We start from the raw sequence: 15325 nt of genomic DNA on the forward strand, positions 1-15325 counted from the left end.
TCTGCTCCCAGTTGTGAGAAGTTCCATCTGGCAGCAAAACCACCAAAACCACAAACTGCTTCATATGCCCACCTGTCAGCACTTCACCTTTGATCTCACAAGGAACATTTGCCTTTCCCACCAACCAAACAGCAGATGTAGGCAGCTACTAGTACTGACATACAGAAATGGTAATAAAAACTTTGTGGTTCTATCTAATGAACAAAACAGCTCATTGAATCAAAGAATTAATGGTGCTCTGTTCAGTTTTCTGCGGTATCTGGAGTTGTATCTTCTGGCTCCCAGAAGGCTTCAAGTAGGTTCTCATGCAGTGTGGATTCAAAGATGCTACACTATTAAACAATAAGGCAGCAACTATTCAGTAACACTGCTTGTTGACTTTTTGGCTAAAAATAAACAAATATGTAAGATATAAGTAAAAATACAAGTGTTTTTGACAAAGGTACTTACCTTTGCAGCCTTAGCACACACATGTGCACATATCTGCTTGTACCTTAACACTGCCATTAAAGCTCTGACTTCAGCGTGCATTTTATTTGAGTTACTGTATTCTCAAGGGCAACACTATGTCCACTCAGAGCCTTGAGATACCCTACATAAAGGTGGTGGTACACTGTTACAGAACTCAGCAGGGTGACTGAACCCTAAAATGCTAGTGCTGGCACTAGATGGGCAATTTTCCAGTGTTCTGAATATTGCAAGAAGAGATCCCAAACACAGTAGGCATGACTTCCCCAGAGTGAGTAATGAATATTTTCTTTGTGGTACCGAGTATGTTGGAACTTAACTACATGGAAAGCAGCACCTTATATACAGCTTTCAGGTCTCTTAACACACTGTATATGAAGGGATCCAAATAATGTGGAAAGGTGCATGGCTATTAGTAGAATCAGTCTGAATTCAGACCTTATGTGAGTCTGTACTGTAACACAAGTCCACCAGACCCCATAAAAATTTTCAGCTTCTATAAGAAAAATGGCCCATTGTGAACACAAATTTAGTGTCTTACCATTTTCCTCATGGCAATACTCCTGTCCTGCAATGCTGCATCTCCGAAAAACCATCTTATTTTCAGTGAGGGTTCCAGTCTTGTCAGAGAAGATATACTGAATCTGGCCAAGGTCTTCAGCAATATTCAGTGCTCGACACTGAACTGTTGAGTCTGTTTTCTCATGGTAAAAATCAATGTCATTCTGTATTAAATAAATTTGTCCCAATTTGACGATTTCAATTGAAACATAGAGAGAAACTGGGATCAAGACCTACCAAAATAAAACACAGAGATTAAATTAAACAAAACTCTTTGGCCAGTTATAAACAAAAGTAGAGCTAAAGAATTACTTCAAGGCTATAAATGAGATCAGAATATGACCCACGTTCACAGCAGACCAAAGTTACCTGTAATAGAATGATCATTGTCCAGAACATATTGAACCCTGCTAGTGCTGGAGGAATCGATTTCCCATCAGGCTCAGGAATGTTAAAAAAAGGTACTTCCGAATACCTACTTAACCAAATTCCATGGCCTTGAAAACAAGAACAAGATAAAGTGAGTCAATGCAGGGTCATGTTGTTAGCTGTTTTATTCTGTAGTTCTTTCTAAGCTTTTAAAGTACCATTTTATCTCTAGAATTTTTCCATCAACAGGAACCGCATTAAAATTAATTAACTATCAATGCATACATAAATAAATACCTTACAGGCATTTCTATCAACAGCACATCTATACAGCATATCTGAGAACTAAAGAAATACTAGCTACACTTGATAAACACTCCTTTTTTTTCCCCCCAGAAGCATGTCTGGCAATTAATTGTATTATGCTTGCTTGTCCATGTTTTAGTTAACCTGTGAACACCATGCCTTCATTATTAAGTGTAAACTGAAGAATTTTTTTAAACATGTTGTAAACACCTTTTTGATTTGTCATTAAAGCCTGTTTAGATTTACTTAAACTCACTATTTAATCAATCCCTAAAATACCAAGTCCTTACAAATCCAGTCACACTTAAGCTTCTCCCCACAATGCTGTACACACATTTCATGTTACATAAAAATTCCTAAAAGAAAGTGATTTTGCAGAGCAATTAGTGAAAGAAAAGAGAAATGAACTGGAGAAACAGGTTCCAGACCTAAGAACTCACACTAGGAACATGCTTCTTGACCACACTCCAGGTTAAAAATGACAACATGAACTAAAACCTGGCAGCATCCCCAACGGCTAGGGAATTACACATGAATAAAGACAGCTTCCAAGACAGGCCGTTAAAATGAACCAGCCCCACTAAGCACTAAGCATTGTAGGCTGAGAGAGGAAAATCGCAGGAGTCTGCCAGTTCTCACTTACCTATTGCACCAGTTAAACACATCAAAATTAGAAGCAGAACACACCAAAGAACATCAGTATTCACTTTTCTTTCCAATTTACTGCGCTTGTAATGAGGGCCACTGTTATTCAGCATAGCTTTGGTTTCATGACCTGGAACCATGACACAGGTTAAAATTCTCCAGTAGCAGGTATAAGAACCACAAAAGCTTTTTATTTCTAAAACTCTGGGAAACTGGACATTTTTGTTGACTAGTATTTGACCAGAGATTATAAATATGAGCAAACTAACTGCTCCTACAATATATGAATCCTATCCTAAAGAAAACTGAACAAGTTAAAGCAAAATCTTTCATGTACACATTAATACTGTCAATAATATCCTTCCTACAGAAACAATCTTATTAATGACATTTTCTATATCTAATATTTTCTACAAAATATTAGACCTGCATTAGAAAGACTTGGCTGGACATGTCATAATGATTAGTTTAAAATACTCTGCCCTTAGATATAGAGCACCAAAGAACAGCACTAGCTTCCAAAAAAAACTGCTAAGCAAGCCACGCATCTCCATGTCCATTTCAAAACCTGGGTTTACCATCGTTGAGGCGGACAGCTGAGAACAAGGACCTGTTCACACAGAACAGAGCTGGCTTCCCGTGAGTAATCAGACACATGAGTTCTTTACATTGTTAAGACAGAAAACAAACATTCTTAACATTTCTAGCTACAGCTGCCTTCTGCTAGACTCAAGTTTTCACTCTCCTACTTCCTCCTTGTAGATCCTGTTTCTTAGGGCATGTAACTCCATTTCACTTGCAGGGCAGCTTGTGAAAGCCATGGTGCTTCACTAACCTGCATATACCACTATGCCTACAACAGCTTCTGTATTTCTCACTGTGCACCCTCGGAGCAGTAAGTTCTCCTTGCTGAGGCCCACTCGATCCTTGTTTGAATGCTCACTGAAAAAAAAAAAACAAACACCACATTACTGTGGCTGTAGGAGTGCAGCACTGACCAGTCAGGCTTTGCAAAACCGTTAGGGAGTGGATTTCCCAAAGAAGCTGCTAGTCACTGGCTGCCATTCTGATGTTTGAAAGAACTTTTCAGAAGGATAGGGCAACATGCATGCAGATCACCTTTGAAAATCCAGGCATGTAGGCACTATATTAAAATTTTCTTGTGTTTACATGACTAACATTTGCCAGATGATAAGCAAGTAGCACCACTAGAAAGAGCTCAAGACAAACATTGGAAGTCTGAAAGCCTATGGCTTCTACTTGGATTGTCAACATCAGAAGAAATCTGAAGAAAATTTTAAATCCCATTTAAAATATACTCTGAGCATCGTTACTCCTGTGGCATACTTTCAGTGGAGGTAGGCCCACTGAAAGGTGTTGTCAAGGTGTTTCCTCAGAGACCAATATTTTATATACGTTTATTTTTCTTCTAATATTTCTAATGTGTTGGTGCCCACAGGGAAGAACGTGGGCCTTGTAACTCTCGCAAACTGAATATCAGTCACCCTATGAAACAGGTGGGTGCTTTTTTCCCTACTGTCTGTAGAAAATCATAAACCCATAAAGCAGAAAAGACACAGATCAGCAAGACAATTTTTGACATTGGTCAAAAAGAGTTTGATCAAGTTACACAAAACAAATCAGAGTAGGAAAGGAAGCCAGTCCTTCACATTTCCAGTTCTGAACAACACAGGTTGTCTCATCAGGCCATGGTCCAGGCTAAATACTGTAGACATCACATTATTTAGAGGAGATTTGAAATAGTTACTTGAAATACAGGCTACAAAACTTCAAAAAGGCCTTAACTAAGGTGCTTAAAATATTGAATACAAAATAAAAAGCATTAGTGGGCTTTCCCAAGCCACCACCTGCTGCTCAGAAAGCACTTCTTGAGCTCCATCTGCTGGGCTGCGCTCAGAAATGCAGCGATGCAAACTGACTTTTACACATACTGTCATTACTTTTTAAAGCACACATTACAAGCTCTCTGAAAACTATTAAAAGCATCAAAACAAATGATACTAGGTTAAAGAACCACCAAGCCCACTTACACAAAGCCTCGGAATCGATTGAGGTCGTTGTTAGGACTTTCACACTCTATTCTACTGGAAAATTTTTCTGGATCTATTTCAGAGACCTATGAAGGCACAGAAAAAAGAAAAACACAGAGAACTCAGACAAAATGTGATGAAACTTAAAAACATCATCAATTCATATTTAAAAATGCAGTAAGAACATCTGAAAAACAGATATCCAGATATCTTCCCATAGGATTTTTTTTTCCCTGATAAGGAAAAACCAAAAGAGATGCTGTCTTCTCTGCAAGCAGAATTTCTTCCAAATAGCCATTGTTTCCAATACCATAACCAGGATGCTATACGTGCTAACACATAGAAAGCAGTAGAACTTTTTAATGATGTTTAAGCCTTACCAGTGCCAATGAAAGGGCTGTATATGAAAGACTACAAGTACACGTAGTAGACTAGATGGTCCTGCTCTGGCAGGGGGGTTGGACTCAATGATCTCTGGAGGTCCCTTCCAACACCTAACATTCTGTGATTCTGTGATGTTGTGAACAAAGAGCAGGTGAGCTCTTTGGTGAAGTGAACACCCAAGCAAGACAAATATCATTTATTAAGAAAGAATGAAATCCAACAAGAAGAACACCCAAAAGGCCTTATCTTTGGAATTACCTGCAATTGTACCTGCAATTTCATTTCGGTTGATGGCATTTGAATCACACAGAATCACAGAATGTTAGGGGTTGGAAGGGACCTCCAGAGATCATCAAGTCCAACCTCCCTGCCAGAGCAGGACCATCTAGTCTAGGGCAGGTCACACAGGAATGCATCCAGACTCTATCTAGCCTCCAGTATAACAGAGGCTAGACTCTGGTATAACACAGCTGTTTCCAAACTAAGTACTTTCCATTAACTCTTTGGCAAGTCATTTGTTCTGTTTTTTAGAGAAAAAGAACAACCAAGTCAAGGTTTTGAATTGCAAGGATAAATCTGTAATTCGTAGGTGTAATTGAATACATATTCTACATAGTTACAGATCTTTGAGAAGGTTGCACTCCCACCGCTGGCTCACTTCACACTGGCAGAATAGCAACTGTGAGGTCAAAATACAATCCTAAAATTGGAATTTGAAACTCAGAAGACATAATATTATTTTGTTGGCAAACTGTCCCCAAAAACACCTTTTCTTGCTATGTTTTGCTGTATTGATTTGTTGCACTCTTTTAACCTGAAGTTAATATGACCACAAGACTTAGACAGATACCTTCACTCTCTTGTAAATGTAGTTAACTACAGAAGACCTTTCTCTCAGATTTGTACAGGAAGTACAACATTCCAGTAGAGGACTAAACAGTCTCTCCTTACTAAAAGCAAAGTCTTCCTGCAGTTATTTTCAGTGTGGTTTTTTTAGCAGTCAAGTTGATTACCAGGTGTGCTTAAGACTGTAGAAATGCCAGGCAGGATTCTTTGTTTTCTTGAAATCATCTTTGTGCCAGCCTCTAGCATTCTGTCTGCTAGGTATAATACTAAATAACGTTTATTTGTCTGGTATTAAAACAGTGGCAGTCATCTCTTCAGCATCTGAAAAGGCCTTTATGAATTACTTATAAAGCCTTAACCATGTGACTTCCATGGCTGAAAAGCACAGATCCAGCTTTCCCACCACTACTTGATATGTGTAAGCCTTCTTGAAACCCAGAGATGCTGTTTTGAAGGGGAGAGATGACTCAGTTAATGTTGTTCACAGTAGCTTGTAGAAGAAAAAAAATTATGAGTTCCAAAGGTTTTATAAATCCTTGAAGGACTACGGTGGAGCTAAAAATACATTTGCAATCCGAAAAAAAAAAAAACCAACACTGTAAGAGAGAAGGCAGTGTCTGCTCCTCTCTCTACATCTTTATATTGCACAGAACTCCTTTCCAAAAAATTCTCATTTCTCATCCATGGCATGACAGACACCATAAATGGCATATTGACATTTACCTGAATAGCTATTTTTATTGGTTTCCATTACTTGAAATAGGTCTCTCTTTTCTCTGGGTTAAGTGAACAAAGACTTGCTTCAGAATAACTCAAGCTACAAATTAGAACTATGTTACCTAGCCATTTTGTTTTCAGATGGGTATTTCTGAGCTATCAAGAATTAGGCAATATAGAGGGGATGGGTTATTTGGGTTTTTTTAGTTGACCTTCTGTCATGTCAGCTTTCTAACATCACTATAAATGCACAATTATCACCTGCTCTGAATATCCTCTCACCACCTGCCTCTGCTTTAGGTTAGTTTCTCCATCAAGGCCTGCTGTTTCAATGTAACAGATCCCATCCAGGTCACTGGAATACAGCAGCACCATGTCAGCAGAACGTGAAAGCCGGATGAAATCCCCAACACTGACATTTTTCCAGCATTCGTCTACGTATTTCTTCTCCTTCCTGCAATACAGATAAAACCAGTAATGTTTTTACAAACGCATAAACTGAAAGCTCAGAGAAACATACTCTAACTAGAAAATTAACAGTTAATTTATTCTTCCAAGTAATTAAAAAAAACTCTGATGAGATATTCTATTATCTCAAGGCAAATATAATTATAAAGAAACAGCTCTGAGGTCCAAGCCCTGTTTTTCTGGGAATTACATTCTAGACACGCTTCAGGAATTATTTTAGCTCTAATTAAAATTCAGCCCACTTGCTTCCTGTATTTTCATTATTCCAAGAAAGTAAACAGTGTTTTCAGGATTTCTCTTTGGGTCACCACCTTTTTCTTGCAGTTTTGCAGTCAAGAACAGCAAATCTTTCTCCCTTCTGACAGAGCCTTTCAAAATGCCCATCTCCCAAGCTGATGAATGTCTACCAGTAAACAAAGAATATTCAGCAACCACTTCACTTATGCTATGAATATAAATACTTGTATTTATAGGCTTTTAAAGTATCTTTGACACAGTACAAAGACTCTATAATACTCAGGTAAGTCAATAAATCTTGAAATATACAGGTATGACGTATGTAAGTCCAAACTGGTTCCAACTTCCCATTTATAGGTGTTGTTATGTCCTCAGCTGAGGTGAAGAATCTTCCTTTTATGTAATCACCAAACTGAAAACACCATCAGGTGTAGAGTGGTGAATAGGACACAAGGTAGCAAGGAGTGCCTGATGAGCTGGCCAGAGGCACACAGCAACAGGCTACTTGCAGTGTGGGTGATCAAACAGACCTACAGTTGCTCTTACCACCACTGCACAGCTCTGGATGCAGTACGTTTTCCTACGAACTACTGCTGCCCTCAGTGACTGCCTGGCTTTTTTGCCTTGCACAAACTAACCCTAGAGCCATAAATGTGTAAACAAATTGTTTAAATGTGTAAACAAAATAAAACCAGGAAGCAACAGAAATTGACATAAAACTAAAGCAATATAAGGCACATCTGCTTTCTTCTTAAGATGCTCATCACTAGTTTTCTACACAGATGGAAAACTGGCACAATCAAAAGCATCTAAAACTTAATTAAAGCTACAGCCATGTCTATCACAAGATGGACTGATTCAGAAACACAGCAGGAACTACCTTTTCATAGCAGTACATTTCCTTGAAATAAAGAAATAAAAAAAAAAAAAAAAAAAAAGTTTAAGGAAAAATTTCTAAAGTGAATTAACAAAACTCAACCTAAAACCAGAGATAAACAGCAAAAGGGAAGGAAGATTTGCTGAAACAGAGTGTGACTCAGCTACAGAAGACTTAAGCTTTGAGAGCTATAAAGGTACTGACAAAGTGCAACTACTCAGAAGTCTGAGTGAGCTGAAAACTAGTGACTAGTGATCTTTTTCTGTTGTTGTTTAGAACTACACCTCAGGTATTGAAAAGGGTATCAGCATAACTTTTTGTGTAGGCCAATTTACCCTGCGATGAAGGCCAAATGAGTCCAATTATGGTACAACACCAACTGGAGAATGACCTGGTTGCTCCACAACAGCACCCTTTACCTCACCCTCCAAACTGGATGGAAAGGATTTGAGAACCCAGGAGGCTGGTGGGAGAAAATTACTTCCATGGCCAGCTTGTATCTAGAAGAGTTAGAGAAAGGATGGAAAAGGAAAGGTAAGCAAGATAAAATAAGCTCATAAGCCACGAAAGCAACAGCATCATTAATGCAGTAGCATAAAAATTTCAGGTGAAAAGTTGTCAGTTGATGCCACTGACTTCTCCAGGAATTCTTCAGAGTCAACTGGAATTTGTAAAACCATAGAAATATTTATAAATTGAAAATTGATTTATCCTTCAAGTAATTATTCACTAGAGATTAAAAGGAAGAGAAAAAGGCTGGTATTCCTGCATCCCTATATTTTTTTCTGACTACAACATATTTCACCAAAAACTCTGAAAATCTAAGTGTCTAATCTCTGCCACTGTTGAGATTACCCCTCAGGAGATGGCAAATAGTTCTTTCTTAAAGCACTACCTATTTGATAAATGTGGGACTGAAAGTAAATGATGCTTTTTTTTTACTTGATGCACCTGGACAAGTCCCACTTTCTTTTTGCCAGGCTGGAGTCTGGGAGAGGAAAGGAAAGCTAAAGGTAAGGAAGAATCTTGTAGAAAGGATTATTTTTTCCTAATCTCTGTTCCACAAAGAAGAACTGGATATGAAATTATAGCTGGATTTCAAATACATACAGTGATTTGTATAAACATGCATTTGTAAAGAACAGTAATGACAGATAACACATCTATAGGCAAGGCTTGGAGTGAAACAGAAATATATTTCAGAGGTCTGCAGAGAAGAAGAAAAACATATCAGCCAGCAAAGTAGTCTGTCCTGCTGCTGATACAGTACATGGATCATGCACATATTGTTTATCCAGTTAAGCACAGTCAGACAAAAAGCTTAACTGCCTTTACTAGTAGGTCACTGGGGGAATAAATGGATTTTTCCGTCACAGTCATCACAGCTCTACTGAAATCGTAGCTCTACTCTACGAGCTATGTGATTTTAACATCTGCTCAAACACAAGTGCCTTCATACTTCGTGCTTCATAGCTATTTAAGTAAGATTCTACTACTTTAAAATTATAGCTCGCTCAAAATGCACAAGGACTTGATAACTAAGTATATAAAAACACAGCAACAATTACAAACTAAATTCAAATGCATATTAGCACATTAATATGTTTTATTACAAAGACACAAAAAACCCAAAACATTTTAAGAAACATTATCTTATGTCATTACATTTTCAAGACACCAATAAGCTGTCCTGGGAAGACCAGCTTCGGGCTCCACGTATTTAAGGCCAAACACAGTGAATCTGATCTATCAAATGGACAAATTCCAGAACTCAAACAAAGAGCAGGTTGTAAACTCTCAAACTATGGTGTCAGGCATTCATTACAAGAAAAAGTGAATGAGGGTGGCAGAGGGTGGAAATCAGATTTGTCAAAGCAGCACAGAGACTAGCACCTAGGTGCTCAGACATTTATCAAGGTACTGAGAGTGGCACATGTTGTCACAGCCAACAGAGCACAATGAGACTAGTTTCTATCATGAACTCTTCACTTTGTGTAGAAGCAAGCCTCACAAGAATTCAAGAAGGGAGGATTGCTGATCTTCCTGAAAATGCTCCATGCAAATCATCTTCAGGTACAAAGAGGTGGCCTGCCACCTTTCAAGCAGGACAACTATTGCTTAGTTATGTTGACATAGCAAGAAAAGCCACCGCATTAGGCACTTGTCTCAGTAGCCATGGAGGTATCAGTATCTAGGGTCTAAGTAGTTGTCCAATATATACAACTTCTCCAGATGGACAACCGCACAGCAAGAAAAAATAGCTGGAAATTTCATTCAACATTAGGTAGTTCTTCATCACATTTACCATTGATGTGACTTTGCCCGATGAAATGCATACACTGTAAGAGTCATTACAACTTCTAAGGGATTCTTGTTAAACAAGTTAAGAAATTATGAATCCTAATGTGAGATTAATGGAAGTTTAAGATGAATCAGCTCACACATAGTGAACAATGATTTTTGTACAAACAAGATTTAGTTCTCCTGACCCATGCCTCCAAGATCATTTTAAAAAACAGATCATACTATATAAAATAATTAATGATGAAGAAACTAAGGAGAAAAAAAAAGCTAGAAAAACTAAATACTTACAGGCACAAGAGGGCATTTTTACAGATGACTAACATGGTCAATGATTATTACACATTTTTGGTGATGGGGAAGGAATCAAGACAGGAAAGAAGATCAGAAATGAATTCTGCTTCATTAACATTGTCAGCAGATTGCAAGTAGAGTTTTCATGAATATGGATATCAAATGCTTCAGCTTTCTGGCAATGAATTCTTTCAGAGTACATAAAAATTTATAGCAGAAATAATACAGCTTCTCCCTTAAGCCTTCTCTGCAGACATAAAAGAGAAAGAAAAAATTTATCTTCTCTAACAGCCCAATTACTTACTTGTTTCAAGCTCAATTTTTTGTAAGCTAAATGCAATGTTTCTGGGAAAGCTGCTATATATATTCATGTTTGCAGAACAAAAAGCTGTTTGTTTAACCTTTGATGATATAAAATGATGGTTATTGATCAAGCTGTTAAAATACCAATTAAGTATGGCAAATGCTACAAAGCTAGGAGGTTCCATCTTCTCAGTAATATCACGATATATTTAATGGTTATGTAGCACTACATTGCAAACCTGCTCCATGGGCTGATTAAGGTAGATATACAATACAGAGTTTAGAGTTTGGCATAACCAGCTAGCACATTAAGATTTTAGGAGAGCTGCTTTTTTAGTGAATTGCCTTAACTATGAAAAGGTGTGTCTTTAATGCAACGAGGGAGCCTTAAATGTGGTTTGGCACCACAGCAACTACTGTACTGTTGAAATGTACTGTACCATTTCAATACATGAAAAGTGACATTTTTCAAAATACTTGTTTCCTTGCATGGCCACAGAGCATGCAAGAAAGAAAAAAGGTCCACTATACTTTCTTTATGTTTGTATTTTATGGGCTTTGAATGTGTCTCAGAACATCCTTTTACAACAAGGATAAAAAAACAAATTCTGTGGGCAACGCTGATGTGCGCCAAAAGTTTTTTTTCGCCAGTTAATTTAGAATATAAGCATTTTGTGTTCCTGTCTCTTTATTTTCTGTGCATAATAACTGCCTGCCTGCCAGCAAACACCTCACCACTAGCATGCCTGACTCCTGCACCTACAGTCCAGAATACCCCAGTCCTGCATGGTGGAACAGATACTAACATTTGTACCAAACTATGTGATGCACTCAAATAAAAATTTATCTCAGTCTGTTTGTGGAAATGTTATTACAAGTACTCCCCAATATCATTAATGAGCTTTACCAACATAGTGATAAATTAGCAACCCTTGAATTTCCATGACTCTTACAGCAATTTTAGAGGAGTTATAAATACACCTTTCAGAGCAAATGCTATGTACAACACTGCTTAGCTAGCTAAACTACCTTGGTTAACAGAGTGCGAACTCATGCATGAACACTCTTGCCTCAACCAAAGAATAACTTCTTTCAGCAAATTTTACACTCATTTGATATCCATTCAGCCAAACAAGTGACCAAGACCCAAACAGACTAGTCCCTGAGCAACCTGATACAGTTAGAGCTGGTTTGAGCAGGGAGTTGTACTAGATGACCTCCAAAGACCCCTTCCAACTTAAGTTGTTCTATGATTCCATGAGTATCCAGAAATTAAACCAAAAGATTTATCAACAGCTTTTTCACGTATACTCATAATCCAACAATAAACCATACTGTCATCTCTTACCTGCTATATACTTTGGTTAGTAAGTTGTTTATTTGTTTATCCATTTTGTACTTTGAGTAATCTTCCAGACCATCTTTCACTGCAATAATTGTCAGAACTGCTACTAGAGGTAGCATTGTAATTTCTTTTTGGAAGGCTTCCACCAGAGGAACCCAATTCAGGACAACTAGAAATAGGAAATACAAATTGGCAACTCTGAAACAAAGAGAAAACATCGAAGTTAGCTGTGCTAGCAGAAAGTCATCCTTGCTCCTCCACTCCATGTTATACAGACACTTCAGTTATCAATAATACCTCTTTTCTTCACCCCAACGGCAATTTCAGAACTAAGTATCCAGACCTCTGCTTTCACTCTCCATCCAACAGATTACTTAGCTGCACAGTTGCTTAATATGCATGATCAGAAGATGCAGAAGCCAAGAATTTTCCAGTATTTTCAAACCTGTCCTCCAGGCATATGTCTTCAAGTGAAGCTTTGGTGAACTTAGACTCTCTTACATTTCCAGGTCTTTTAATTTTTATCATCTCCTGGGCAAGATAACATTTTTAAAAGGAATCCATCCTACAACCTCCCTGCATAACTTCACAGATTACCAGTCCTCCAGGCAGAAGGAGGGTGAAAAAAAGTGGCAAGTGAGAAAGCCATGAGAGTAGGGGAGAAATACATTGTCAGGAAGTGAACTGAAAGTCCTACTGCAGATCGCTGAGTGTCAGTGCTCCATGAGTAAGGAATATTGCAATAATCCAAAGAATAGAATTAGTGGAAATTATATAAGATATAGAGAAAAGGACTAGATGAACAATGATGGTACTCAAGAGACTTTGGCTAGATAACACAGATCTTGTCAGAACTGATAGACAGGTTGGGAAGAAGAGTAATTTCCAAATATCCATCTATATAGTAACACACATTTAGATAAAAGGATCCCACTTGGGAAGAATTACCACAATCAAAAAGGACGTCATTACCTGTGAAATTGTTCAAATAAATTCCGTGGTAGAAAATTCAACAAAGTATACTTAGTGGTCCGTATTTTGTTGTTCATGTACAGTTTTGATAATTTTTCATATTCTTCCTTAAAATGTCCCAAACAGGGTATCACTATCCTATGTTTGCCACCAGTTTTTGATGATTGATAGCACTTGTTGCTTGAATGGCTGTTGCTGCTACCTTCTCCTCCCTCTGTAGATACCAGTCGCTGCCAGCGGTATCGGGCCCAGCGGATGGGATCTGCCATTCTGCCAAGGAGTGTCCTCTATCTAGAAATGTGTTAAAATTCAGCAAGTTAAATAATAACTCTGTAAAGGCTTTTCAACTAAAGTGTTATGGTTACAGTTTTGAACAAGCCTGGGAAAAAAAAAACCAAAACATTTCCATATTTGGATTTATAAAAGCCCAGACAGTTGATAGGTTATGTAAGGTCAGGAACCTCTGCTTCAAAGGCTGAATTTACCTGAATTTCATCCAACCTTTCAGGATCCTAGAGTTTCAAATGCACAATACTTTTGTAACAGCACCACATGTAAGCTAACCATGCACCAGTTTCTCGTGCTGTAGCATGGGGAAAAAGCAGACAAGCTGCTAATTCTGCAGAGAACAGCATTTTGAAAGGACTCCTTATCTCAGACACTGCAGTCTGTGCTGATGGTCAACAACCTTTATTAAACTCAAGAGTCAACAATACAGCAATAGGCATCTGAGTACAGCCTTAGACCCAAAGTGAGGAATTGCCAGTAAAAGGCATTAAGTGGCTACCACAAACAAAAAAACCTCTCCCTATTGAGTTAGAAACAGGTTTGAGAATTTTTACCAGGTGATAGAGGATGAATAACCTTTATGACAAAGAGTATCTTCTATTCACCTTAGCTAAACTAGCAATCTACCCAGGATATTTTTTTCCCGAGGAAAGCCCAAGTTCGTAGGTACAGGTGACACTCATTTTATCAAACCACCCAATGCAGTCACAAAAGGACTTTTACATACATAACCCATGCTTTAATAGAAGCTCAAAACTTCTCTTTTTTGCAATGAAGTCTTTTACAGTTTCTGAGTTTTTCTAATTGATAGTTGTTACATTACTTGTACTACTTCTTCCATAGAACAGCTCATCTTGTATGTGTTTAAAACTATAACTTGCATAAGCCCCAAATTATCAGTACAGCTACTTCTCACTTCGTCTTCAGTCAAGTCAGACTTCATTCGTGTGGCACCTCTTTCTCTGCCACTGACAAATTTCACTCTGTGTTGCTCAGATTCCTCAAAAATGTTTCTGCAAAAAGTAATTTTCCAAACTATTGATTTGATACCATCAGATCTTCTCTTACATATCTTGATTTTTTCTTTTTTTCTATTACAATTACAGAAACCTTGAAATATAGGCACCATGTCTTCAGCAGGTCCTCCTAGCAATGAAGTAGTATTAATATACACTTACATCAATACATTCCATTCTTAAAAAGAGTAAGATGCTGCAGACTTAAAGCCTGGTCCTCGGCATCACTACTCTTTAGCTAGAAAGCTTTCCCCTAACGTCTAATTGGTCTCTTCCTCTTATCAAATTAAGATGGTACATTTTTGTTGTATTATCATTAGACGTGGATAGTTATTGACTGTTAAAATCTTTCATGTCTTGGAAGACTGTTCCCACATACACAAAACTCATGTTTCTCTTTAAAAACGATGATTTACATGCGAACGGAGAAGCGGAACAAGGAGAGAAAACCAAACCTCTACAGAGTTTCCCCTCAGCATCCACTGGCAGTTCCCGTGTGCCCTTCTGTTCTGTTCCAAGGCCCTTCTGCAGAGTGTCCTCAGGCAACCTGAGGAAGTCTGAGAAGAAGAGACTTCCTTGCTCCCTCTAATCCTACTGCCTGGGAGACAGTCTCCAGAGGGACTGCCCTCTGCACAGAGGCTACTCGGGTAGCTGCCGGGTCAGTCCTTCCTCCAGAGATGGACACTGACATCTAGAAGCAGCTACGTCACAACCAGTAACTACTTTTAAGATATGGCTTATGAATACTGATCTGTACACACGTGAAAGAGATGCTTCAATTCATCTGCACCGAGTCCAAGAATAATTCTAAACCTTGGAAGGCAGCCAGGTCTCCGTTAGTATTTAGGGACAGCAGAATGTGCTGGTAGTGGAGCCC

At 38.2% G+C, this 15325-nt stretch overlaps 1 protein-coding gene across 1 annotated transcript in view; it reads right to left on the reverse strand.

The window, feature by feature from the left end:
- Positions 1-13413, reverse strand: part of ATP10D (ATPase, class V, type 10D) — a 36573-nt gene extending 23160 nt beyond the window's left edge. The window contains exons 1-8 of the mRNA XM_008938643.1: positions 13145-13413; positions 12176-12370; positions 6609-6801; positions 4401-4486; positions 3185-3291; positions 2348-2479; positions 1399-1526; positions 1010-1262 (exon numbers count right to left, since the gene is read on the reverse strand). Coding sequence (XP_008936891.1) covers positions 1010-1262; positions 1399-1526; positions 2348-2479; positions 3185-3291; positions 4401-4486; positions 6609-6801; positions 12176-12370; positions 13145-13413 — 1363 coding nt within the window. The remainder of the gene's footprint in view (positions 1-1009; positions 1263-1398; positions 1527-2347; positions 2480-3184; positions 3292-4400; positions 4487-6608; positions 6802-12175; positions 12371-13144) is intronic.
- Between the last annotated feature and the right edge of the window lie 1912 nt (positions 13414-15325).

Source organism: Merops nubicus, unplaced genomic scaffold (assembly GCF_000691845.1).
Source record: "Merops nubicus isolate BGI_N331 unplaced genomic scaffold, ASM69184v1 scaffold3704, whole genome shotgun sequence".
NCBI lineage: Eukaryota > Metazoa > Chordata > Aves > Coraciiformes > Meropidae > Merops > Merops nubicus.